Source organism: Coregonus clupeaformis, chromosome 22 (assembly GCF_020615455.1).
Source record: "Coregonus clupeaformis isolate EN_2021a chromosome 22, ASM2061545v1, whole genome shotgun sequence".
NCBI lineage: Eukaryota > Metazoa > Chordata > Actinopteri > Salmoniformes > Salmonidae > Coregonus > Coregonus clupeaformis.
In genome coordinates, this window is record NC_059213.1 from 226,471 (window position 1) to 254,422 (window position 27,952).

The 27,952-nt window shown below is 43.8% G+C and overlaps 1 protein-coding gene across 1 annotated transcript; it reads right to left on the bottom strand.

Annotated features, from left to right (window-relative positions):
• Window positions 1-5,723: 5,723 nt before the first annotated feature.
• On the bottom strand, window positions 5,724-27,952 carry uso1 (USO1 vesicle transport factor). Its single transcript, XM_041843180.2, is given in 27 exon segments — window positions 5,724-7,546; window positions 7,876-8,091; window positions 8,904-9,008; window positions 9,193-9,291; window positions 9,407-9,478; window positions 9,753-9,919; window positions 10,204-10,342; window positions 11,179-11,300; window positions 11,535-11,716; window positions 12,853-12,971; window positions 13,336-13,446; window positions 15,642-15,662; window positions 16,220-16,425; window positions 18,286-18,440; window positions 18,608-18,641; window positions 18,644-18,695; window positions 18,859-18,999; window positions 19,234-19,412; window positions 19,680-19,800; window positions 20,532-20,587; window positions 20,885-20,987; window positions 21,230-21,330; window positions 22,708-22,719; window positions 23,081-23,157; window positions 23,373-23,437; window positions 25,131-25,217; window positions 27,707-27,952. Coding segments are annotated over 27 exon segments (2,898 nt in total). The 5' UTR covers window positions 27,773-27,952; the 3' UTR covers window positions 5,724-7,456.

A 27,952-nucleotide genomic window follows, 5' to 3' on the forward strand; every position in this document is an offset into this window, starting at 1 on the left:
CGAAATTGACCACTATGTTTGTCAGAACATGCTATTAGTAGAAAAAGCTTAAATAACGACTTGCTTGGCATGTCAAGCACTGAACAGAAAAACCCAAAGTCTCAGTCAAGAGTGAGATACCCAGAATGCCAAACAGTGTAACAAGCACCATACAAAAGGGCATTGCAACCAGTCACAACCCTGTGACATAGAAGCTACAGTTAATAAACGGGCAGTGTGGAGGGGTGTGAAAGCCAGAAATGTGCGTCCCAAATGGCGCCCTATTCCCTATAGTGCACTACTTTTGACCAGAGCCATATAGGTCCTGGTCAAAAGTAGTGCACTACATAGTTCTCTGTGCCATTTGAGACGCACAGAGAACCTCCGGTTTTTGATGATTGTCTTAGTGTAAATGCACATGCCGCAGATATGGGCCAGCAGTTTATGGCCCAGCTTTAAAGCATTGGCGGCCCAGATTTCACTGAGTGTGAAAAATACTAGAAGTGTGTTTCTATCTACTAGGCTACATGCATTGTTACCTACACCTTCCATTAACCAATGTTGGGTATAACTATCGGCCAACTGAGGATAGGACTGATTAACTGTCTGCTGCAAGACATGAAGTTCTAATCGTTATCCTCCCCTGTGTTCAATAGTCTTCCCTTTAGCCCAGCGTTTCCCAAACTCGGTCCTGGGGACCCCAAAGGGTGCACTTTTTTTTTTCCCCTAACACTACACAGCTTATTCAAATGATCAAAGCTTGATGATTAGTTGGTCATTTGAATAATCTGTGTAGTGCTAGGGCAGAAACCAAAACGTGCACCCCTCGGGGTCCCGAGGACCAAGTTTGGGAAACCCTGTCCTAATCTTTATCTTCAATATTGGCTGTAAGGGGATGATTTTTTAAATAAAGGATTTAAAACGTATTCTAGCTACAAAAGCGTTCTTCACCATCTCTGGCGATAATATACATTTTCCTAATGCATTATTTGGCAAGTCTTCCCTTTAGCCTGAAAGACTATATCATTTATACATCGCTACAGTATCTAATTGGATTGCCTCACCAACACCTCATCACCCCAAAAAACTCTTAACTCAATAAATTAAGCAAAATATTTGTCAGGTTGCCATTTCAAGACAAACTAGTAGCCATGCGGTTCTCGTATAATGCATGGGTTACTATTGTAGCCTACTTTTAAGCCTACATATTACACTTGGGTAAAAACAAGTGGAGACTTGTTTCATGCCATGCCTTATAACTAACTAACTACACTCTCAGACAGAGGGAGAGGCAGTGAGTGAGGAGACAAGTCCTGGCTCCATCCCACCACTCGCCTACACATGTTCAGCATTAAACCTTGCTTCAAAACACCAAGTATGTTGCCTTCAAGTTTGTTTACGTCTTCCTCTGTGTCACCCTATGGAGCAATGGTACTCCATCTCTGGTGAACTGATGAAGGCATCAGTAGTACAGTAAAACGCCCTGAATGCGATACCTGGGTGTTTTGTAACACCGCCTGCCAGTCCCTTCAATGCACCCTGAAACATGCCCTAAAATGCGTATATTGTTGTCAATTTGGTAACTAGTTATCATACATTTGTGTTAATTTTATTTCTACATTACAGGAGTGAGTACCTTACATACAGCCGCATGGCAGTGCTGTGGACATAGCCACGCGGTCAGTCAAGCTAAATAAACCGTCCTTCAAAACAATATTTAGGCTAGGCTACGATATTAATGTAACAACCACATTAATCTTTCTACGGCGAGCCGCTGGTAACATTAGTTGCTATCAAGAATAGAGCGGTAGATACAATGTAACAACTTCTTACCTTTGAGACGGTCATATAAGATGTGTCGGCAGGTGGAAAGATTTTCCGGAGTGGACTGAACTGCAGACGTGGATGGATGGTGGAGTGCTTCTCTTGCGGCGGGTGTCTTAATTTGCCCTATGTCTTGAATGTCTGGCTCGGTTTTGATAGCCGGCTGGCAAGTCGATTTACATGTCAGCTGTATGACGGTCATAAATCATGACGGTCGGCTTGATTGAGGCGGTTACCATAAGGGTCTTTCTGTGTGAGCTCACAGGCTTCCCAAACACACACTCACCGCAGTGATGAAAAAAATTGAAAAGCGAGGTAAAGCGCTGCGGAACCCAACCTAGGAGGGGTGGAGACAGCGATGTTCACAGCCGCGGAGGGAAGGGAGAAGAGGGGCCCTCTCTCCCACAAAGAGTGGGGTTGCTATTGTAGTTCTCTCAGTCGTCTGGTCCTCTGGCGAACCGTCCCAAAGTCGTGGTCAGACTTTGCCTTGCAATGTACAGACTGCTCGCCTTCCGTCCACGGTGGCCAGTTTAAAAAGGGACCCCTTTATTGACGCATAGAGCACGTGCTATAAGGTAACACCGGGAACAATCGTGGACGGTCCCTATGGATGGCGACGTAGCTGTGACCTCACAGGGCCATTGATATTTAAAACAATGACAGGCAGCTAAGCAATATGGTCACACTCAAGTAAAGAGCACCACTACATTAACACCATTAAAGCTATTGACATTTGCGTTATTTCATTGGAACGCGCTTTGTAGCCTATAAATGGCCGGTGGCATACGCGCGCTACAGGACGATCATAGTGCATATAATCCAGTGAAGCGTCTAAAAACAAGTATTTACTGTAAAGTAATTCCCTAATATGGGTCAATGCTGGCTGGATGCTGGCACCAGTTACAGTGATGTCTTCCAACACACAACATATATGCCTGGGCCATATAAGGAATTTATTCGAGTCATTTAACATGCGCACTATACACACACGTACACATGGATTTTGTGTTGTAGATTTGTGGTAGTAGAGTAGTGGCCCGAAGGCACACACTTAATGTGTTGTGAAATATGTTGTGAATGTATTGTAATGTTTTTGAAATTGTATAACTGCCTTAATTTTGCTGGACCCCAGGAAGAGTATGGAGATTCTAATAAATACAAATTTAGCCACTAGAAAAGGTGCAATAAAATATTACTTTCACTGTAATTGTAACAAGGTGAGAAATAGTATGCTGCCGTTGATGTTCCTTTGTAACAAGGCCTATGCATTCAAAAATAATTTAACATCTGCAACTATACAATTGATAGGATTACAGACCTACTTACTCAAGCGTCTCTTACAAATAAATTATCGTCATAATCTCATTTGATGTAACAGTCATTCATACTGTATTGTTTACATCCGTCATCCTAATCCATGTTATACAAACAAGTGACGCGCTGGAGAAGCTTTGTCTCCCCCAAGTGGAGGTACACTGTAACTGCATGATAATTTATGAACAGAGGGAGGGAACCCTGAGGGGAACATTTCAGAGACAAAGAATAGGGTGATAATAGGTAGGTAGTCTAGAGCAGGGAACAACCCTCACAGACTAGACCTAGAACACATGTATGGGTTATCATGATCTTGTCCCATGTGTCAGAGAACATCTCATGTAGGTAGGAGAAGTGCTCATCACTTGTATGATGTTGTCAATTTTTTTATTTTTTATTTCACCTTTATTTAACCAGGTAAGCCAGTTGAGAACAGGTTCTCATTTACAACTGCGACCTGGCCAAGATAAAGCAAAGCAGTGCAATAAAAACAACACAGAGTTACATATGGGGTAAAAAACATAAAGTCAAAAATACAACAGAAAATATATATACAGTGTGTGCAAATGTAGCAAGTTATGGAGGTAAGGCAATAAATAGGCTATAGTGCAAAATAATTACAATAGTATTAACACTGGAATGCTATATGTGCAAGAGATTATGTGCAAATAGAGATACTGGGGTGCAAAAGAGCAAAATAAATAACAATATAGGGATGAGGTAGTTGGGTGGGATAATTTCAGATGGGCTGTGTACAGGTGCAGTGATCGGTAAGGTGCTCTGACAACTGATGCTTAAAGTTATTGAGGGAGATAAGAGTCTCCAGCTTCAGAGATTTTTGCAATTCGTTCCAGTCATTGGCAGCAGAGAACTGGAAGGAATGGCGGCCAAAGGAGGTGTTGGCTTTGGGAATGACCAGTGAGATATACCTGCTGGAGCGCAGGGGGTTGTATATACACACTCAAATATGGAATGTATGATGGAACAACTGTTCATTGTGTGTTACTGTGCATGAACATTTATTTCTCAACAGCCATGCATGTTATTCCAAGAGGATCAAATTATGGGCTGTAAAAATTGTGAATGGTAGTGTCATGCTCAGTAACAGCTAATAACTCAACATGCAACACCTACCTCATAGGAACACAATCATAATAATGTCATATTTATTGGGTGTGTTCTTGGGTTCATACTGCACAATAAACATTTTGATTTAAAACGCCTCTCTGTAGCATCAAGGCTGAACTTAGTCTCTCTCTCTCTCCCTCTACCGTAGAGAGTAATGTTTCTTGTCATAAAAATATACCCAAGTGCTATTGTACGTAGTGCATAAAATATGATTTACCTACATACTAAGGTATGGAATATCCTCTGTAGCGAATGCCATAATTTGCTGGTAGAAAATTTGAAAATGATACGTGTCCTTTTTCACACTTTCACAAAAACCGGGGGGTCATTTCTAACTTAATTAAAATGTGTGTATTTCTTAAACATGATTTGGATGGCATTACCTTTCCCCTAAACAACACTATCATTTGAACGGCCGAACCATGCAGACCACATGACAAGGAAAGTGAAATAAGAAAGATCTCCATATCACACCACTTTAAAGGACCTTCAAATCTAGGCCTTTGCTGTCTCAAAGACTGGGGGGGATGACACTCACACTACAATAACACTATTACATAACAACCATAGTTGTTTTATTAATTTAATTACGCTGATACAGTCCAGCTTAAAGAAGAGAAAGTGTTGGAATAGTCTCCATTCTAAAATATGTTCAACATCAACTTGTTCATCCAGTTGCTCCTGGTCAATGTACTGCCCACTTCCCTCCTACAATACTGTTTTATGACTACACAGTTATGACTATACATGTTTCTTGGGTATTATGAAAACGCAGTCTAAATTTAGCACACCAATCACTGTGCAGACCTGAATCCTTATATCATCCTGTTACCTACTGCTCTCCCACCATAATAAATACCATTCTGCAGAGAAAATACAGTACTACTGTCAAACCTCAGCCTGTGTGTGTGTAATATATGTGTGTGTGTATGCTACATTCACCCAGTCCTCAGAGTCATTGGGCTGGAAAGCCAGGGAGTGTGCCTGCTGCCTGCCTTGGCAACTGGGCCCAGCGCTGTGGAAACATGGCAGGAAAGTGTTTACAGCTTAAGAGGAGAGTAGAGAGCCTCCAGGCAGCACGTGGTTCACCTTCACCAGAACCAGGCGTGGATCGTCTTATCATCAGCCTCCCAGGAAGCCTTCCAGGAAGCATTCCCCTCAACACTTTGCGGGCCAGTATTTGAAATACGGATAGGTTAGGCTGGATGAAGTCTTCCCATATGAAATGAACGTAATTGTCTATCAATCAACTGAAATACTGATGGTTTAAGGCTGGATGAGGTCTTCCTATATAAAATGAACCTAATGAAGTTTCAATTGACTGAAAATATGTGAGGTATGAAGGGTGTGGTATTCTAAAGAATCTGTGTTGTCCAATACTGGAAATTAAACCAGATCTATTTTAAGGGAGGGTCTAGTATCTTACCAAACAAGGAAAACAAGAAAGAAACAAAACAGGGAAAACAAGGAAACAATGGTGCAGTTAATCAAAAACTGAAACTTTATGCAGAGACCATACACAAACAATGGCACTGTTCAAATTAGGGGTCTAGATTTGGATGTCATTGTGACTTGTCTGAAAGCAACAACAAAAAAAACAACGCTACTGAAATTCAATATTGCAAGAGAACCTTTAAAAAGGGCAAAAGCTAATTATTTTCCATTCTTTCCCCAGTAATGCGATAGAAACTCCATATTGTAAATATAGAAGTACTGTAGTATTTATCTTTAGCCTGCAATCCTAACTGATATGCTCAATGGGGAAACAGAGCACATCAATTTGGATTTCAGGCCATTTTCTCCTAGCTTAGCATTTTACTAAAGCGCTTCACACTAAAACTGTGAAATTCATTAGAGCTAGAAAGTGAAATCAATGTTTATATCTCATTTGTCAAACACCGAAAGCTTCAAAGTGGAACCCAGATGGATGGTCGATATTTCTTATATCAACAATTACGGTCAAATGTCTCTATTCAGAATCAGTATGTCTTTACGCAAAGCATTCACCAAGGTACAAGGCTAATGTAATACGTATACAACCAATAGGAAAAAATATGAGGAAACTTCTAGAAGTCTTTAAAATAACAGGCAGAAACCAGCCCCGTGGGTTCATATAGCTACTTTAGTAGTTTAGTTGATTCAAATGTTGGTTTAAAAAGTTCAGCTACTTCTTAAGTTAATACCACCAGTGAAATTACATAAAATACAGTTGAATTGAAATGGCAAATTCCTATTACGTTTTCATCTATGAAACAGATTTAGTAAAAACGGTAATCAAAGCGTACAGTAAGTATTCAAAATTATTCCTACAAGTTGTACAGATTCATAGATCATTTTATTTATTTCAACGTGGCTCATAAATCGATAAGTTACACAACAATCATACAGAGAAGCTGGATGTCAGGTCAGGACTTGACATAAAAGTTGCAAAAATATCTCTTTTACATATTTTCCTATCATCAGCGAACGTTGCAGCATATTGCAGAGCAGTACTGTAGCTGTGGCCGAGGGGTCAAACTCATATTGGAAACAGTTGTGAATGTTGGAAATAGAACACTGACTGAACGTATTGAACTGAACTGGTGCCCAGAGTGAGAGTGTATACACAGATACGAAGGGGGGGGGACATCGAGCCTCAAAGCCCCTTACAGGTCTTCAACGGGTTACCATGGTAACGAAAGAGGCGGTCAAAGAGGGCATCCGTTCGCCCGACTGCTTGGTGTCCACACAGCCGTCCGTCTTTGCCGTATGTTATTTTCTCTAATTGCGTTCGTTCTTCAGAGTTGCGACAGTGCGTGGTAAAGATGAGACTAAGCCTGGTTATTGAATCGATAACTGCATAGGCCTAACATGGCGCTACTGTAGTAGAAACAACAAGGCTTGAAATTCATGAAGTGTCTCTCTGGGCTGTTTATGTGGTAGAAGATGGCAGAGATGAACACACTGAGAATGTCCATTTTTTTGGGGGGGGGGGATCTTCTTTGTCACCATCTTGGAATAAAATAATCTACACATTAAAATGGATGACACGATGGGGGGAGAAAGAAGAAGGTAGCATGGTGGGATGGAGCGATAGAAATCCATCTAGTCCCATTACTCCTTTTTTCTAGTAGTGTATTAGAACAACATGGCTAGAGAAATGCAGTAATGTCTTTTTTGCCTTTCGTCTGCCACATTTCCATCCCTCCATCTCTTTTTCATCAGTCTCTCTCTAGTCATTGTTCTCCTCCTCCTCCTCCTCGTCTTCATCGTCATCAAATTGGTCCCTGGCGTCTAGCTCATCCTCTTCCTCTTCATCAATCTGTAAGGAGAGGGTCACATTCTAACTAGGACACAGGGAGTACAGGGACGTAGGGCTAGCTGGTTAGGACGACAAGTTATGTCCTCATTCAACTACTACACAGGTAGAATGACTCATCACAGCTCCCCAGGAAACCAGCTCAACATGTAACAATGAAATATTAAATAAATATGAGATAAATCTAAAACCTCTCAACATCCAACTAACCTAACCATCTAACTCCACTAAAACCATAATAATAACATTAACCTTTGAATCTCTGCTTGAGACGGAGGATTCTTCATCTGTATTTTGAGAACACTACAATAGGAACAGATGGTTTCTCCTACCGTCTCTCCCAGGTCTTTGAGACGTTGCTTGAGGTTGAGGATCTTCTGGTCCTGGTCGGCCAGCAGCATGAGGAGGTCGTCCTGCTCCTTCTTGGACTCCTGCACCTCCTGCTGCAGCTTGGTCTTCTCCATCTGCTCGATGGCCACCGTGCTCTGGGCCGATGCCAACTGCTGCTCCAGCCCCACACGTCCCTCCCTCAGGCCCCGACACTCCTCCTGGCGGGGAGGAAGGTAGAGAGAGAGGTAGGGCAGCTAACAAGGAAGTGCATGGTTTCAACATGGCCGTCTGACCAAAAACATTAATAATTCAACTGCATCGGATGATCATGTGCAGAAGTTTTTTCCCCACTAGCATTAGAGAGAGGAAGTGGCCACATACACAAAGGTCATACTTAAGATGTTGAATAATTGAGAGGTTTCACAACGTCTCAGCCAACCTTTAGCTGGGTACGGTCAGGAGTCAGTTACTAATAGGGTGATATCACAGGCAGCCCAACTCTGATCTTTGTTTCACTAATTGGTCTTTTGACAAATCAGATCAGCTCAGAAAAATATCTGATGTGAAAAGTTCTGATGTGATTGGTCAAAAGACCAATTAGTGGGAGAAAGAAAATATCAGAATTGGGCTGCCTGTGTAAACGCAGCCCTCGATCAGGCAAACTCAATACGTTTATTCAGCGAGGTGAAACTTTCAGAATGTTTCAGATAGAAATGCAATGTAAGTATAGAGCTGACATGACCCTCTATTCTACAAAACAGACCATCAGGCTGTTCTATACACCTCAAACTCAACTCTGGACCTCGAAGCCAGTTCCACTGCATTCATTGTTCCCCTCTAATCAGGGACTGATTTAGACCTGGGACACCAGGTGGGTGCAATTAATTATCAGGTAGAACAGAAAACCAGCAGGTTCCGGACATCGTAGGGTCAGAGTTGAGTACCCCTGTTCAATCCCTTTGTATTTGAATGCTGCTCCCTTCTGAACAGACAGCAGCTACCTACAGAGATGTTGGTGATGGTACAGTACCTTAAGTCTCTCTGTCTCTGTGGTCTGAGCAGCCAGCCTGCTCTCCAGTTCAGACACTTTAGCTGTGTCTGCCGAGCTCTCAATGCTGGGGGCTGGGGCCGAGGACTAAGAGAGGGGGAAGGAGAGAGAGTGAGTAGTTACATCTCTGTACTAAGTGCAGTGGTCATAACATATACAGTCATGCATAACAAAATGGGAAATATGGACCAAAGAACTGTCTGGGGGGGGTTTGTATGCAACAGCCTTAAGACGTCTCAAGACATGGTGATGGCTGGGTGTGAGTTCTCACCACGGCCTCAGCTCTCCTGATGAGCTCCTGTCTCTCTGTCTGCAGCTGGCTGATCTCTGCACACTGAGCCTGGACACGACTCCTCAACGACTCCACCTCCTGGTGGGAACAACCATCAGTAACTCAGTCATCAGTATAATGTCTCTAGAATACAGTGGGCTATGACTATACTCATGTGTATTCTACACATGTACCGTCTGTGACTGGGTCTTACCCTGAGAAGCGCTGTGCTGTTGGACCCTTCCGCTCCACCTTCAGCTGTCTGTGCTGCTTCCGCCTCGCACCTCTACAAGACATCACAACTATTAGAACAGGAAGCGCTCAACGGCTGAGACTTCCTATCAGAAATGATAAAGCAGCACTTAGATATCATCATCAACCGCCATTCAGATCTACTAACCCACAAAAGAGAATGAATCGGTCAGTCATTCTTCAGGTCCATCTTGTCCAATTCAAGAAACATCCACGATACATTACATTTACATAGAACTCTTAACACAGGGAGGGATAACCCAGAGATGTTTCTGATATCTGCCCCCCCCCCAAACACACACACGCACCAGTGTGTTGATGAGTGAGTCCTTTTCGCTGAGCTGTGTGTGTTGTAGTGTGTGTTGTCTGCGGAGCTCCTCCACCTCCTCTCTGAGCTGGCTCAGCTCCTCTGAGTGGAGCCCGTTAACGTGAGCACCCTCCCCCTGGCTGGAGGACAGACCTTGGCTGTCTTTACCTGGACACAACACACATTAAAATCAGTCATTATCACATTTACAATCCTATTTATCATCAACAAGTGCAGTCGCAAAAAGTCCGCATCAGTAATACACCTCCATTTCAACTACCATTATAGACAGTGGCACATGGAATTGACACGATGAACATCTACGTTGATAAGCCCCCACCCCCCCAAAAAAAATTAATTAGCAATAGATCCAAGCACGATGTTGCGCTCTTCTTTTCCAATGGATTCAGAGGCCATTTTTTGCTGTGTAATACCAGGTTAGCCTACAGTACCTAGTTTCAGCTTGAGGATGTTGTACTGGTCTTTGTGTTGCTGGATCTGGGACTGCTGCTGTGTGATCTGAGTCTGCATCTGTTCACTGTTCAGAGACAGGGTGGACACCTGCTCCCTCAGCTCCTGGATCTGGGTGTCCTGGTTGAGAGATGACAGACACTTCTTTACAAGACAAGAGACATTGGCCAAAACACACAACTAGACCTCTTAGGGTAATGGGATAGGGCCGTTGAATATTGTATGAAATGGGTTGTGTGGTTGTGACCGGCGAGTGTACCTTACGGTAATAGTTTTCCATTAAAATTGACTAAAATAACTATTTAGCCAAAAACTATTCCTCAAGCAAGAATTTAGCTAGTGGTCCGAGTGTGGTTTGGAAAACTGAAAACTAGCTGTTGTTATTGGCAGAGAGGTTTGGAACATTTTGTTATTGGTCATGCCGAAACTCCCGCCCATGTAAACCTGCTGATTAGAAGGTCCTGTGCAGACTGTATTTTCAACCGGAAACTATCAGGAAATAACACTGATAAAATGTTTTCACACTTTTACAGTGTAAGTTTCATCAGCTGTTGTACAAATGCATTTTGACTGCACGCGGCCTTTAAACTAAGGGTAGAGGGTGTATATAAACTTGTGATGCTTGAAAGCATGCCGAGTTGGTTTCTGACGTGTGAGTGCGTGCGTGGCGTGTGTGTGTGTGTGTGTGTGTGTGTGTAGAAAGCCAGTATGAGGGTTTGAGGACAAGCTAGAATGAAAGGCAGCCGGTTGGTGGGACAGAAAACATCTGTAGGGTTCAAAATGTACTCGCACTCAAAACCATGACAAGGAATAATGCAAAGAGGGGTTATAGTATAATTAATTGCATCCATGCTCAAAATAATAGAAAAGGTGAAAGTGCAACGTGCCAATGAAAATAGAAAAGGAACAGAGCATACGTTTCGGCCTTCTGCCTAATAGTGTGTGAGGTCAGTTACCTGATCTCTGATGAGATCTTTGTACTGGATGACGATGCTGTCGTGTTGCTCCAGAGTCTTCTTCACCTCTTCCTCCTTCTTCTCCTCCTCGCTCGTCTTGTGGACCGCTTTCGTTATCACGCCTGTGGATGGACACACACACACGATTAACACAGTGGTAAAAACACCCAAGAGAAGAGCAAAGAAGACAGCAACACAAACTGATTTGTGGTTCTGGTTGTACTTGGGTTAGGGTCAAATCAAAGTTTATTGGTCGTGTACGCTGATTTGAAGATTATCACAGGTGCATCGAAATGCTTGAAGTTGTGGTTGTATTTAGATTAGGTTATGGTTGTAATGAGGTTAGGTTTGCCAACCTTCCAGTTCTTTGACCAGCTTTGTAAACTCGTGGTCAAACAGCATCTGTTCAGGGGAGGGGAAGACCGGCTGGGGCTTTTGGGCGGCGCGGGAGTACAGCTCGTGTTTAGTGACGAAGCCCAGCTTCTCCACAAAGTTCTCCTTCCCAATGCGTTTCTCAATCAGCTGCTTCAGCTTCTCTCTGGGGGAGGACAAGACAGGCAGGGTTAGCATTAAAGCTAAGGAAAGGGAAGGGTAAAGGGGATACCTAGTCAGTTGCACAACTGAATGCATTCAACTGACATGTGTCTTTCGCATTTAACCCAACCCCTCTGAATGAGGCAGCTCATAGTTGTTGTTCTCATTGTAGTGGCATCACTGTGTGCTTCTAACTGCTGGTGTAGGGTGAAGAGGTGTAGAAAGGCTGTGTGTATGAGACAACCTGGCTCAAATAGGTTTTGGACTTTTGGAGCTATTTTAATATTGGTTCCAAGCTCAATCAAACAAATACTTGAAAGAAAACAAATACTATTTGAACCCAGGTGTAGTATGAGAGGGTATGCGTTAAAATATCAGGGTAGCAGATGTCATACTTTATGTAGTTCTAACTGCGGTTATGAGAGTATAAGGTATGAGAGTGAAAGAGGATGCATTATTATGAGGGTTAGATGTCCTACTTGGTGTAGTTATTATGAGGGTCGCGGTTAGATGGCCTACTTGGTGTAGTTATTATGAGGGTCGCGGTTAGATGGCCTACTTGGTGTAGTTATTATGAGGGTCGCGGTTAGATGGCCTACTTGGTGTAGTTATTATGAGGGTCGCGGTTAGATGGCCTACTTGGTGTAGTTATTATGAGTGTCGCGGTTAGATGGCCTACTTGGTGTAGGTTATTATGAGGGTCGCGGTTAGATGTCCTACTTGGTGTAGTTATTATGAGGGTCGCGGTTAGATGGCCTACTTGGTGTAGTTATTATGAGGGTCGCGGTTAGATGGCCTACTTGGTGTAGTTATTATGAGGGTCGCGGTTAGATGGCCTACTTGGTGTAGTTATTATGAGGGTCGCGGTTAGATGGCCTACTTGGTGTAGTTATTATGAGGGTCGCGGTTAGATGGCCTACTTGGTGTAGTTATTATGAGGGTCGCGGTTAGATGGCCTACTTGGTGTAGTTAATATGAGGGTTGCAGTTAGATGTCCTACTTGGTAGTTAGATGTACTACTTGGTGTCGATATTATGAGGGTCGTAGTTAGATGTCCTACTTGGTGTAGTTATTATGAGGGTCGTAGTTAGATGTCCTACTTGGTGTAGTTATTATGAGGGTCGTAGTTAGATATCCTACTTGGTGTAGTTCTCCAGAGAGTTGTCGTTGTAGTAGATGCAGATACCCAGTAGGAGGGCACACAGGCCCTGCACCAGCCTCTCATCCTCCCCCAGGTTCTCTGATATCTGACCTGTCAGCTACAGGGCACCAGGGGTCAAGGGTCACAGCAACATAGGCCTTGTTGCCATTAAATCCCCTTTCTCAAGACAATTCTCAATGATTGGTGCATTCATTGGCATCCACTGTGTAGCGCTGATCTCTCTTATTCTCTTAGCAACACAAGACATAAGGCCTCATGAACTTCCATGGAATAACGTATGTAATATCCAATACAATACTATCCTGTATGTGGTGAACGAACACAGAGAGGAGTTGGTTAAAGGACAGACTGCACTACCAAGCTAATCATAGATATTCCAGCCATCTGAGTGAAATGAACTGCAACAGACAACTGAAATAGAACAGTGATGTTGAGCTAGATGGTTTGCTGAAGAAGGATACGAAGGGGACGTTCTCCTGGTTGTGCAGGAAGTGTGTGACGGCGATGGGACAGTTACTGATCCAGGTACACAGCAGCATGAGGAGACCGACCCGCGTCTGCACTTTACTGCCCTGTGGATGACACACACACACACACACGCAGGCATGCATACACACGTAAGCACGCACACACACACACACCAAAGTCTTGTTAAGAAACACACTCACAAATATAGCGCAGTAACATCAGCATAGGGTTGAGTAAAAGAAAAGGTATTGAACATGAACATTGTCTACAGAGCCTGATGATGGCCTGTGATCTAGGACTCATGTACGGTTTAGTCTAGTCCTGGACCACATCCTGGTCTCTGTGTCAGAACAAGAACAACTCCTCAACATGGAGAGTAGATTCATTCAGCTGGGTTCAATTCAAACGTCTGCCCCCCCCCCATATTATAATGAGGCATGTCTTATTTTTCTGTTTAAGACAACTTATCATTGCGTCTCATTTTGTCCAATTAAATCAGTCTCCTGAATATCTCCGGACGACACGTTTGATTTAATCCAACCAAATACACAGCATTTTAAGGGCCAACAAAATGAATACACATTTCTAATCTATTCCCAACCGGGACGTTTAAGGTTGAATAGGAACTTTATAATATAACTTGATGGCACTTTGAGACTGATATAAGGACTATTGTGCGCTGGTAAATAAAAATGCCATGGTATGCAATTTTGCTGGCACATGGTCAACTTTCAAACTTTCTTTTTTCCTTGTGAGTTTTCTGTGGGGGAAAACATTGTATCTGGCAGTTACGCAGGAAATACCATGTTATAAATGTTTCAAGAGTACCACGTTAGTGACTTCAATGCAGACCGTTAGTGATTAATAAAGTTATTCAAATACAACAAAAGGGACAAAATCTAAATGAACATTATTAATAAACCAGGGTTAGGTTAGGTCAACCATGCAATGCATTTCATAGGATGACCCGAGTTAGTTCAGATCCCGTTAAAAACAAACACTTTTTCAGGACCCTTAAGTGTTCCACAATATACTGTTACTGTAGCAACGGCCTTGGTTACCATCACTACCAGTATCACAAAAGAATGATGCAACTCCTCTGCAGTTTAGCTAAGCAGGTGATACAACAGGACTTATGAAAATGTTACGGCATGGTAGGAATATAATAGCATATTGGCACATTTGTCATCCTCTACACAATCCATAAGAGCCCAAATCTGACTATTGGACTATTTACACATTCACATACAAAAAGAACAAAGCTATAATCAAGTTAATGCACGGCTGCAAAATGTTGCTGACAACACATGCAAAGCTAGAGCCTCTGTGTAGTGCGTCTGTTGGAGTGGCAACCACAAAAGCTAATAATAATAATAATCAAATGGCTTTACAGTATCCATGCATTGCCATGGGAATAAGAAAAAAAGGTTGCTGACTTAATGATATGCAGTGAGTGATGGGCACTATTAAGTTACCTCACTTAAACTGCATAGTTCAGGCATGGCTGTGTGCCAAAAGGCACCCTATTCCCTATATAGTGCACTACTTTTGACCAGAGCCCCAGTATATAGGGAATAGGGTGCAATTTGGGAGGCAACGCATGTTTGTGGCAATGCAGACCTCTCTCCTGTTGTAAGGGCGATGAAGGGTGTGAGAAAGAAGAGGGTTCTTTCCAAATGGAGGTCGGTGCGTGACAATAAATAGTAATGACATGGTATACTATCAAACCATAAGGAAATCACCTTTTCAGATTTCGCCTCCAATGGTGACGTAATGCAAAAAACACCAAATGTTTGAGAAGGGGGGGGCCAAAGGAGAAAAAAGGGGGAACACAAATTATCACAAATGTTAATTGGAGAATCTTTGACCCCAGTTGAAACGGTAAGTTTAATAATAGTGCTGCCACCTAGAGGACAGGAGGAGAAACAGCAGTGGTGAAAATAATAATGCATGTAACCCCTCTCACAACAACAGATCTATAGAGGAACAGACAGAGTTCCACAGTGGCTGCTGCATCCTTCCACAACAGTCAAGTCCCCATATAACGGACACAGCAAGAGGGTCAAGGGTCAAAGCAGGGGCTTATGGGAGTTGGGAGGAAGGGAAGGGTCAGTACCAGTACCAGTATAGAACTCGACAAACACGGGTGAGATAGGCAAACACAAAGAGGGCTGGAGGCACGAAAACAGGACAGAGAAGCCAAAACGTAACCCCCAACGTAAGGAACATATAGGAGGATCCTGCTGATGCCAAAGCCAAACCATGACAGACAGGTGCTGCCCACACCCCAGATACTCACCCTCCGGTTGATCTTATCCCCCTGCAAAACCACAACAACCTTACGTGACACTTCGCAACTTCACACACAAGCAACAGGTTGACTGTCTGAGAACCACTCCCAACTACTGTGGGACATCATGGTCGAGTCCCAAATGACAGCCTATTCAAAAGTAGTGCACTATAAAGGGAATAGGGTGCCATTTGGGACGCAGCCAATGACAAGGTGAGCTGAAAACCTGCAGTGACAAATTATCAACTATTTGAATCTAAGGCAATACTTTCAACCAGACAGAGACACCTTTCAAACCATCCACTCTGTTGTTTATGTTTCACTGATAAGACTTTCAAAATGGCAGTTTTAGTTTTCAACCTAATATTTCTTGATCAGCTACACCTACAACTCCCTCCCGCCTTGGTGCTAACCGTTTGGTAAAGTCTGAATACCCCCCCACCCCCCCGTAGCACGTTAGCATGTCTATCTGTCTGTCTGTGTGTCGTACCTGTGACAGGATGTTGGTCTGACATAGTCGCTTGTGCACGTGTGTGTGTGTCACATAACGTGCTCTCTCTCTCTCTCTCTCTCTCTGTGTGTCGTACCTGTGACAGGATGTTGGTGCACTGCTGCAGCAGGGAGACGGGGGGCTTGCCCAGGCTGGTGGCCAGCTGCACCCGGAGGAGCTGCTCTTTCTGGGTCAGGTTGTCCTGCAGGGCATGGGCCAAGGCCACAGCAGCACACCAGTTCGACAGGGAGTCAGTCGAGAACAGGCCTCCACACAGCAGCTGGCCCGCCGAGATGGAGTTGGCTGGGGAGGGAGAGAGATGGAGGGAGGGAGGAGGAAAAAAGTGATTTTAAGCAATAGATATATGAAGATTATTTATGCCTCCGATCCACTATATTTTTCCACTATATACAGTGGGGAAAAAAAGTATTTAGTCAGCCACCAATTGTGCAAGTTCTCCCACTTAATAAGATGAGAGAGGCCTGTAATTTTCATCATAGGTACACGTCAACTATGACAGACAAAATTAGAAAAAAAAATCCAGAAAATCACATTGTAGGATTTTTTATGAATTTATTGGCATATGATGGTGGAAAATAAGTATTTGGTCAATAACAAAAGTTTCTCAATACTTTGTTATATACCCTTTGTTGGCAATGACACAGGTCAAACGTTTTCTGTAAGTCTTCACAAGGTTTTCACACACTGTTGCTGGTATTTTGGCCCATTCCTCCATGCAGATCTCCTCTAGAGCAGTGATGTTTTGGGGCTGTCGCTGGGCAACAAAGACTTTCAACTCCCTCCAAATATTTTCTATGGGGTTGAGATCTGGAGACTGGCTAGGCCACTCCAGGACCTTGAAATGCTTCTTACGAAGCCACTCCTTCGTTGCCCGGGCGGTGTGTTTGGGATCATTGTCATGCTGAAAGACCCAGCCACGTTTCATCTTCAATGCCCTTGCTGATGGAAGGAGGGTTTCACTCAAAATCTCACGATACATGGCCCCATTCATTCTTTCCTTTACACGGATCAGTCGTCCTGGTCCCTTTGCAGAAAAACAGCCCCAAAGCATGATGTTTCCAACCCCATGCTTCACAGTAGGTATGGTGTTCTTTGGATGCAACTCAGCATTCTTTGTCCTCCAAACATGACGAGTTGAGTTTTTACCAAAAAGTTATATTTTGGTTTCATCTGACCATATGACATTCTCCCAATCCTCTTCTGGATCATCCAAATGCACTTCAGACGGGCCTGGACATGTACTGGCTTAAGCAGGGGGACACGTCTCGCACTGCAGGATTTGAGTCCCTGGCGGCGTAGTGTGTTACTGATGGTTGGCTTTGTTACTTTGGTCCCAGCTCTCAGCAGGTCATTCACTAGGTCCCCCCGTGTGGTTCTGGGATTTTTGCTCACCGTTCTTGTGATCATTTTGACCCCACGGGGTGAGATCTTGCATGGAGCCCCAGATCGAGGGAGATTATCAGTGGTCTTGTATGTCTTCCATTTCCTAATAATTGCTCCCACAGTTGATTTCTTCAAACCAAGCTGCTTACCTGTTGCAGTTTCAGTCTTCCCAGCCTGGTGCAGGTCTACAATTTTGTTTTTGGTGTCCTTTGACAGCTCTTTGGTCTTGGCCATTGTGAAGTTTGGAGTGTGACTGTTTGAGGTTGTGGACAGGTGTCTTTTATACTGATAACAAGTTCAAACAGGTGCCATTAATACAGGTAACGAGTGGAGGACAGAGGAGCCTCTTAAAGAAGAAGTTACAGGTCTGTGAGAGCCAGAAATCTTGCTTTTTTGTAGGTGACCAAATACTTATTTTCCACCATAATTTGCAAATAAATTCATTAAAAATCCTACAATGGGATTTTCTGGATTTTTTTTCCTCAATTTGTCTGTCATAGTTGACGTGTACCTATGATGAAAATTACAGGCCTCTCTCATCTTTTTAAGTGGGAGAACTTGCACAATTGGTGGCTGACTAAATACTTTTTTGCCCCACTGTATTTTCTACTATACTTTTTTTTACTTGAGAACAACAAGCAATAACCTACAGTATATATATATATATATTCATGATATGCCATCTACAGCTGTACAATGTGGTCATAGCTTTGTAATAGCAACACATTCAGTCTGGAGGTTCAGTGCAACTGAACTGACCATCGATGGTGGAGGGCAGCAGGGTGGCTACGATCTCCCCCTGGCCCTTCTGGTTCTTGTAGAGAAAACACTGGAAGCAGTAGAGGACGGCACAGCGCAGCACGAACGGCTGCCTCTCGTTGACCATGGACATCAGCAGCACCACTATGGCAGGTCTGGGATCAGATAATGGAGTTTGTTTTGTGTTGAAATTTCACCCTTTCTACTATATTAGTGCACTACCATGGCAGATCTGGGATCAGGGGATACGTGTTTTTAGAGATGACCTCCACTCTGTGGCTGTGTTATAACTGATTACAGTCCTCTGTCTGGTGGAACTCACCTTGGGGGGTTGGAGGGAGCGTTGACAGATGCAAATAATCCTGGTTGATCTGTGAGCCGCGGATCACCTCCGACACAGTGTTGATGGTCTGAGAGGAGAACAGGAGAAAGAAAGAGTGAGACAGTGACAGATACTGAGACACTGATCTAACACAATAACATAAGTGACGGTAGCTTCACCAAATCCAGAAAGAAGGAAAGAAAGACCGAAAGAAAGTGTTTTTGGTCCATTCCAACAGTCGTCTACGTTACCTCAGTGAGTATGTCAGCAGGCACGCCGGTGGCCATGAGGATGGTGCAGAGCTGCTGCAGCAGGCCACACAGGTACATGGACTTCTGACAGCTACTGGTGGCTCCAGGAGAGTTGACCGGGGAGACCATGACTCGCACCAACTGCACCAGAGAAGAGATGGAAGGATGAGACAGTGCTACAGTCGACATTCTCTACACCAGAACCCCCCCCCCAATACTGGCAATACAATAGTGAACTGTACAGACCCTAATAGTTGAGCATAACAGACCATCACACTGCTCTGTCAACTCCTCAGGGCTCAAAACCCCCATTCTCCCTGAATGAAATGTAAGTACCATCAGGTCAGGTCTGTGGTGTGGTGTGGTGCGTCCTACCTGCAGCATGAGGTGGAGGTTGGTGACCTTCTGGGCGGACCAGCCAGAGTTGTCGTCTCCCACCTCAAACCAAGGCTTCATCCTCTGGATGTAGGAGCCCTCCTTGAAGAAGTTCTGGTTGGAGCTGTTGTTCTTCAGCAGGTTGACGAGCAGCAGGAGACAGTCCTCCACTACGATACCTGGACAGAGAGAAGATGGAGGGTGGATGTTTGTCAAGACATTTGTGAAATTATTTGATTTTTCTAACACATAACATTTAATTTATTAAGAAATTGATGAATTGCCAATATGCTAGAGCGTAAGTATGAAGGGTGGGTGTTGGTCAGTGTGAATGAACTGAAATATGTCATTTTAAATCATATAAAAAGTAATTTATTAAGAAATGGATCCATTGATTGCCAATTAGCTTGAATGCATATATGGCACTACTCCTCCATTTGATTTACCTCCATCACTGCTGCCCTCCTCTGTTATGATATCTAGGAGACGCTCGAAAGCGTTCTCAAATGCCACAATCTTCTGGATGGCCGCGTTGCCTTTGGTCAGCTGCTGCAGCAACAGCAAGCCCTGAGGGTATACGATCAAAGTAGCTCTGATTTAGTGGTCATATAGCCAAAGAAACAGAAACAACAAGCCCATATATATATAGAGGTCCTGCCATCCAGTGCCAAGTCTAGGTCCAAAAGACTTCTCAACAGCTTCTACCCCCAAGCCATAAGACTCCTGAACAACTAATCATGGCTACCCGAACTATTTGCACTGGCCCCCCACCCCATCTTTTTACGCTGCTGCTACTACTCTGTCTATTATTTATGCATAGTCACTTTAACTCTACCCACATGTACATATTACTTCAACTACCTCAACTAGCCGGTGCCCCCGCACATTGACTCTGCACCGGTACCCCCCTCCCTACTGTTATTTTATTTTACTTCTGCTCTTTTTTTCTCAACACTTTTGTTGTTGTTATATTTTACTTTTTTTTATTACAAAATAAATGCATTGTTGGTTAACGGCTGTAAGTAAGCATTTCACTGTAATGTCTACACCTGTTGTATTCGGCGCATGTGGCCAATACAATTTGATTTGATATAAGACCAGCTAGTATGATTTTGGGCCGGTTTCCCAGAAACAAGACTTGCTTTTTTAGTCGAAGACGACTTCTGTGTCTGGGAAACCGTCCCAGTGTCTTGTATCACCAGAAAGGTAAACTAGCAGACTGTAGCTAGCTCCTGTGACCTTACGGGTCTTACAACTAAAGACCATCTGAAGGAGCAGTCAGTAGGAGAAGTACTCACATCATTACGGATGACTTCTCTGGAGTCAGCTAATAGGTCCATCAGTCTAGAAACACCTGCAGGGGAGAAAGAAGGACCATTAACAACAACATAACTCAGAGACCAGGCAGGCGAATCAGTCAAAAAATAACTATACTAATGGTCAAGTAGGCTAATTAGGGTAATCTGCTTTAGGGCATAAAAGAGACAAGACCAGCACTTCTTGACATACTACTACTTCACCAGTGAGATAAATAAAATATTGAGAGGATAAATCAAAATCACACCAGCTGATTCTGGGTCAGTTGTCGGCGAAGGCCGATGTCAGACAATTCAGCAGCAGCTATTTCCAGGTCAGTTGTTAGAGGACTCACCCATAGGGCTGACCAGGATGACGCCCTGGACCTGGTTACACTGGTTCTTCAACAGAGCGGTGAGCAGCTTCACTCCTGGCCACCGCACGTGGAAGTCAAACTCCTGAAACAGACAGGGAGTCAGTGTCACAGGCAGGGTGGGAAATCAACTACACCCTTGTAATCCTGTATATAAGCAGAGCAGATTTTAGGCTTATGCTCATATTATGAATTATGAAGCCAGTTGGTCTGTAAACCACCACACACAATGGGTCTCCAGGTCTAGTTAACACAGAGACCATGGGTTAGAGACCACTAGCTCTCATAAAGACACAAAGTAGATGTTTGGGTCTCTGGTCTGTTTACCTCTAACAGAGTCAGTAGAAGTGTCACGTTCTCAGAGTCGCCGAGGAACTTGTCAGTGAACAGGACTCCCAGGTCTTCTTCCTGCTTCTGGGCGTTCTCATCTGAAAAGGTCAAAGGTCAAAGGTTTAAAGACCTCTGGGTGTGCCATGTTAAGCCGGAAGTTGCCACATGAGACATGGCTACTCTACATAGGAGTCTACAGCCATGTTTCAGGGCAAGGCTGGAGAGGGTCATAGAATAGTGCTTGTTCAGAGATCAATCTCACCGAGGCACTGCACAGATGTTTTGATCTATAAATCAATTGAGCCGGAGTATGAATAGATCTTTATTAAGGAACGGTTAGTGAATCTTGCAGTACCTAGTTCAGACTGACCCTCATGAATAGGACCAGGAGTTTGTCCACCTGACAATGTGACCAGGCAGGGAAAACTCAAAATTCTAATCCTACTCATGAACAGGCTCCAGAGAAAGAAAGACAGGGGGAGAGATGGAGGGGGCAAGAGGGATAGGGGTGTTGATGCTAGGGGGTTGTGGTAGGCTAGCACCAGAGAGAGGTAGGGGAGAGGAGTTAGCGAGAGGGGATGTGGTAGGGCAGAGTGAATTGGTTCACATCCAGTCTAAAAGCACACAAAAGTACTGGAGCATCGTATTATACACAACACACTCAATTATCTAGGGTTCTAGGCAAAATAAAATATTTCCCACCAGGAACAACCAGATAGAGACAATCTGTAATACTAGAATAACCTCACCACATGGTTTAAAATGTAGAACTGTGAGGAAGAGGATGCTTTTAGAATTAACATTCTTTTAGAATCTAACATTCTTCTTTTAGAACCAAAACGTTTTGGTCCCAGCACCCTGTGAAGAGTGATGTGCGTTTGACTACATATACTAATTGTGAGGAAAAGCAGAAGAGCAATGGGAAGACAAATGCTGCAGGACAGGAGAGAGGCTGAGGCAGGAGTGGTATTAGTGACATGTTATTACCCCCCAGTCATTACTATATTAAACCATTCTACCCATTCCAACACATTTTAGTGAGGTTAGTTCAGTTGACTAGTAAGAGTTACCACACCGGTGAGGTTTCTGTGTACTAGTTAGTCTACAGTACTACTACTGACCAGACACAGGCATGTTCTTATGCTTCCCTGAGACAGGGATAGGGGGTGTGGCCGCCATGTCTGTAAGAAGGGGGGAGAGCAAGAGATTGAAGCCCCATCCAAAGCTATATCCTTAATTATACCCACTTTGATGAGGTGCAGAACAAGAGTCAGACAATTCGACTCGTACAGAAGACATAAATATAGCCCTAGTATTTATCCATTGATTCTGCCAAAGCGCTGCATTTCAGTTTAAGAACCTACTGTGCACCACAGGAGAGCAAAACAACCAACGGAGAGGAACGATGCATGTCATTTACAAGAAGCGTCACTAGTGGTTGGGGGGGGGGCGTCATGCACAAACAAGAGTTTTACCTTCAGATTCGTCTGTAGAGTTTAAACATGGAAGAGAAGAGAGAGATGAGAATCTTTACATACATAGCAATTAACATCAATAGAGAGAGAGAAAGAGAGAGAAATGGGGCGAGTGTGGAAGAGGACGACAGGGTCCATTTTGATTTGAAGTCCAATTAATTGGCAATAATTGAACTCAATTACACATGCTATGGTTACTAGAATAGGGCTTTCTTGTTGTCATTCAAAAACATTTTTCCAAAAAGGAGGAGTGTTTTTGAACATGCAGTTAAAAATAGAGGCTCCACAATGACTAAATACTAAATGATTGATAGTTCTGGGGCCTGTTCACAACCCTCTGTAGAAGAGGACTAGGTTTTTAACACCTAAACACCTTGTTCCTCCTCTTCGTCGTTGCAGATGATATTATAAAGTGTGTCCAGAGCGTAGCCAAGGATTTCAGAGTCCGACCTGCAAAAAATGGGAGGGGTAGGATATCAACAAAACAAGCACCGCTTTCATCCCCTAAGTCCCTGAAATATTAAGTACTCTTAGCAACGACCGAGCACCATACAAAACGCTCGCCTTAAATCACCCCACCAGACTTTTACAATGTGCTAATGAGGAGCATAGGGCAAGGGTTAGGAATAAAGCTCTTAAATCATAGAAACAAACACAAAACATACCTGTCAGTTTGCAGTACGTGAACCAGGTGGTCCATAGCCTGAGTGCCAACTTCAAAGCGATATTTCTACAAATCAAAACACAACAGTCAAGTCAGGAGAACAGCAAATCATTGTTTTCCCCTAGGCAGCCCTTGGATCAGAGGATATTACTTTTGCTTTAACTCTAAGCTATGCCTGTTTTTCCTCAGTGCTCCTCCATAACTGTTGATGTCCGCCTGTGTCTGCATGAACAATACACGTTTTAGCTCCACACATGACCTTAGGTAAAATACAGGCCTTAGTACAATACATTCTGACAGAATAACAGAACGGGCTTGTGCCATCTCTGATCTGATGACACTGGACTGAACCAATGACTACTGGGCAAACTGAAATGCGCTGTCTGGCTGGGTTGTCCTTGTGTCTGTCTGTCTGTCTGTCTGTCTGTCTGTCTGTCTGTCTGTGTGTGACCCCATTCCCCCTAAACTCCTTATTCATGCCTGATAAACTCATTACTCATGGTTGATGAGGCAGCTAGTGGCCAGTCAGTCAGTTATGGCCTAGAGGTCTCTAGACCTTTAATACAGTAGAGAGTAGGGACTGAGGGAATTAGTCAGGTTTGTACTCAACATGTCAATACTCAAAAAGTGGCTTCCTTTCCTTGTCTTCTTTCTCAACAGTGCTTTTTTAAAGAGAACTGGACCAGTGAACGCATCGAGCCAACAATAGGTACCCTCCTTATTCCACCCTATTCATGGGTTGCACGTTTCGTCACAAAACTGTTTGGAACGTTCGTTTTAGGACTGATGCCCAACTGAGCATTCTACTCAATGCAGTCTCAATGGGTGATGAACATTTTGTCTAGTGCATTACTGTGACTTGGAAACAGATTACATCTCAAAAGGAGGCAAATAATTAGTAGGAAACGCATTTGTCGTCATTTTGATGTCTCCAGATTGACTTTAGATGCAGTATAACGTTAGCTAGCTAGCTAAGATTGAAGCGAGAGCACCCAAATTTTAGCTAGCTAACGTTAGCATTGCTAGCTATTTCTGAAGAACTTTGCTAGCTCATGGCAACATTGCCATCTCTCTAAAGTCAACTTGACGACATCATAATGATGGCAAAGTTGTTTTCTACTAATTATTTGTCTACTTTAGCAATGTCATCGTATTTCCAGCCCACTCTAGTGTAAATTTGACTAAATAGTCATTAACATTAGTTCAGAAAGACTTAACCATTAGTCAGATGCTGCGGCATCTGTAGAATGTTGATAACAATGGCAACGATGCGACCAAGTGACGGAGATGCAACCCATGAATTCCTACATTACTTTTCCCCAGTCTGTCTTTCCTGATCAGTGTAAAGAGGAAAGGTGGCGAGATAATGAGGTGATTTAAGAGGATTGAGACACAGCCCATCCCAGGCTGTTTAGATAGAGCCTGAGTATGTTTACATAGAGTGAGGGGTGATAGGGGGATGAGTGAGGGGTGATAGGGGGATGTGTCCCTGCTCACAAGATAACGAACATCAAAAGAGAACTCTAGCGCTGTTCGCTTAAAACAATGCACAGGAGAAAAGCTCATATTTAGACGAGGCCTAAGCTACATGTGTGACATCATAAACGGTCTCTGATGCCTCAATGCTTTAACATGCATTTATAAATAATGAGTAACAATTGTCAGTGTAACAATGGTACAATCATGACACAACAAAGGTGCATCAACAGTGTAACAATGGTGCAACAATAGAGATTAGCCTAATGTGATTGTCTCCTACCTTTGAGAGGGATTTGAGGGCTCGGACAGCGTCCCTGCGGTCCTCCAGGAGTGTGGAGGAGGCCACGCGGTCACACAGCTTATGGATCTGTGGTTCAATCAAAATAATTAATAGTTAACACAATATGTTAGAGATACCTAGTCAGTTGCACAACTGAATCCATTCAACCGAAATGTGTCTTCCGCATTTAACCCAACCCCTCTGAATCATAGAGGTGCGGGGGGCTGCCATAATTGACATCCACGTCATTGGCGGCCAAGTAGCAGTTGTTGTGGGAGTTAATTGCCTTGCTTAAGGGCAGAACAGCAGATTTTTCCACCTTGCCGGCTCGAACCAGAAACCTTTCGCTTACTGGCCCAATGCTCTTAACCACTAGGCTACCTACCACCCCCTGCAATCATGTACTGATACATAGGCATACATCTACTGCAGATTCAGGACAATGTGTTCAATCTAAGTTCAGTCAAATCAAATTTTATTTGTCACATCGTAAACAACAGGTGTAGACTAACAGTGAAATGCTTACTTACGGCCCTTTCCAACAATGCAGAGAAAGAAAAGAACAGAAAAGTAATAACACGTAATAATAAATACACAATGAGTAGCGATAACTTGGCTATATACACGGGGTACCAGTACCGAGTTGATGTGCAGGGGTACGAGGTAATTGAGGTAGATATGTACATAAAGCTAGGAATAAAGTGAATAGGTAACAGGATAGATAATAAACAGTAGCAGCAGTGTCTGTGATGAGTCAAAAAATTTAGCTTAAAAAAGGGTCAATGCAGATAGTCCGGGTAGCTATTGGGTTAACTATTTAGAAGTCTTATGGCTTGGGGATAGAAGCTGGTCAGGGTCCTGCTGGTTCCAGACTTGCCGTGCGGTAGCAGAGAGAACATTCTATGACTTGGGTGGCCGGAGTGGAGTTTGACCATTTTTAGGGCCTTACTCTGACACTGCCTGGTATAGAGGTCCTGGATGGCAGGAAGTTCGGCCTCAGTGATGTACTGGGCCGTACGCACTACCCTCTGTAGCTCCTTGCGGTCGGATGCCAAGCAGTTTCCATAACAAGCGGTGAGGCAGCCAGTCAAGATGCTCTCAATGGCGCAACGTTGAGGATCTGAGGGCCCATGCCAAATCTTTTCAGCCTCCTGAGGGGGAAGAGGCGTTGTTGTGCCCTCTTCATGCCTGTTGGTGTGTTTGGACCATGATAGGACCTTACTGATGTGGACACCGAGGAACTTGAAGCTCTGAACCCGCTCCACTACAGCCCCGTTGATGTCAATGGGAGAGTGCTTGGCCCTCCGTTTCGTGTAGTCCACGATCAGCTCCTTTGTCTTGCTGACATTGAGGGAGAGGTTGTGGTCCTGGCACCACACTGCCAGGTCTTTGACCTCCTCCCTATAGGCTGTCTCATGCCCTATGTTGGCATGTTTGTCCTTGAAGGACAAACATCTCTCTACCGCACCTGCTGTCTCGACCTCTGAATGCTCGGCTATGAAAAGCCAACTGACATTTACTCCTGAGGTGCTGACCTGTTGCACCCTCTACAACCCCTGTGATTCTTATTTGACCCTGCTGGTCATCTATTAACTTCTTGAAGAACGATCTGGCCTTAAATGGCCATGTGCTCTTATAATCTCCACCCGGCACAGCCAGAAGAGGACTGGCCACCCCTCAGAGCCTGGTTCCTCTAGGTTCCTGCCTTTCTAGTGAGTTTTTCCTAGCCACCATGCTTCTACATCTGCATTGCTTGCTCTTTGGGGTTTTAGGCTGGGTATCTGTATAAGTGCTTGTGAAATCTGCTGATGTAAAAAGCGCTTTATAAATACATTTTATTGATTGATTGAAGACAGAGATCTCTATCTATTACTAATTCATATGCACCATTCAGATTGAAATGCCTTCTTTTGATAGCAGCCTGAGATATCACACACATTCTCCTGTATGGCACGGGGAAGGGACTTAAATATATCACCGTCACGCAGCCCCTCCCCATTCTGTCACCATGAAAGGAATGCCAGCAGGAGACCCATTCACAACCAATGGATTCATGTGGAATTTGGCTGTGTTTTTGGTTTGTGCACTGCAATCCAAGTAGCCATATATAATCTCCCAGATGACAGTAAACAGTTGGATGGATGCAAGGCATGTAAACTATCACATACGAAGACATCTGCTCATTTAGTGGCAGCCGGTCATGTCAAGCTTTTTCTTCCCAAAAAACGCTGACAGCTCCGGACTATCAGCAGGCTACACCCGTTCAATTGCTCTCCTGTGCCAATTAGGCTAACCAGCTGAGCTAGCTAACTCTGCAGAAATGTTTCCGTGAATCACTGTATTGATTGACACATTATGTCTGTGCTCGTGAGGCTATTTGTATAGAGCACCGTTACAAGGCCTACACCGGTCTTTCAGCCTGGAAAACGTGAAATTGAACACATTTGCGTGTCTAGCAACTATAAACACAACTAAAGTTTAGCTACACACAGTTGTCCTACGATTCTGTCCACCAGGTTGTGTGTGACATTAGCTAGCTTGTTAGCCTAACATGCTAGCCGAGTTTCGTTTCTCACCGTCTCCGCTCCAGTCGGCTGTGGCCCCGCGGGTTGTCCACCCATCACTCCCCTGAAGAAATTCATTGTCTTTGACGTCCTCTTAGAGATTTGTTTGCAATTCCAACAGTCTTAAATAAACTTTGAAAGGGTTTCTGCCGTGATGGGTCTTGTGTAATAATGTAAAAGCGCCTAAATGTTGACTTTTTACACTGTACACAACCTCCTGGCCCGACCCCGGAACTTGAGTTACATTTAGCCAATGCG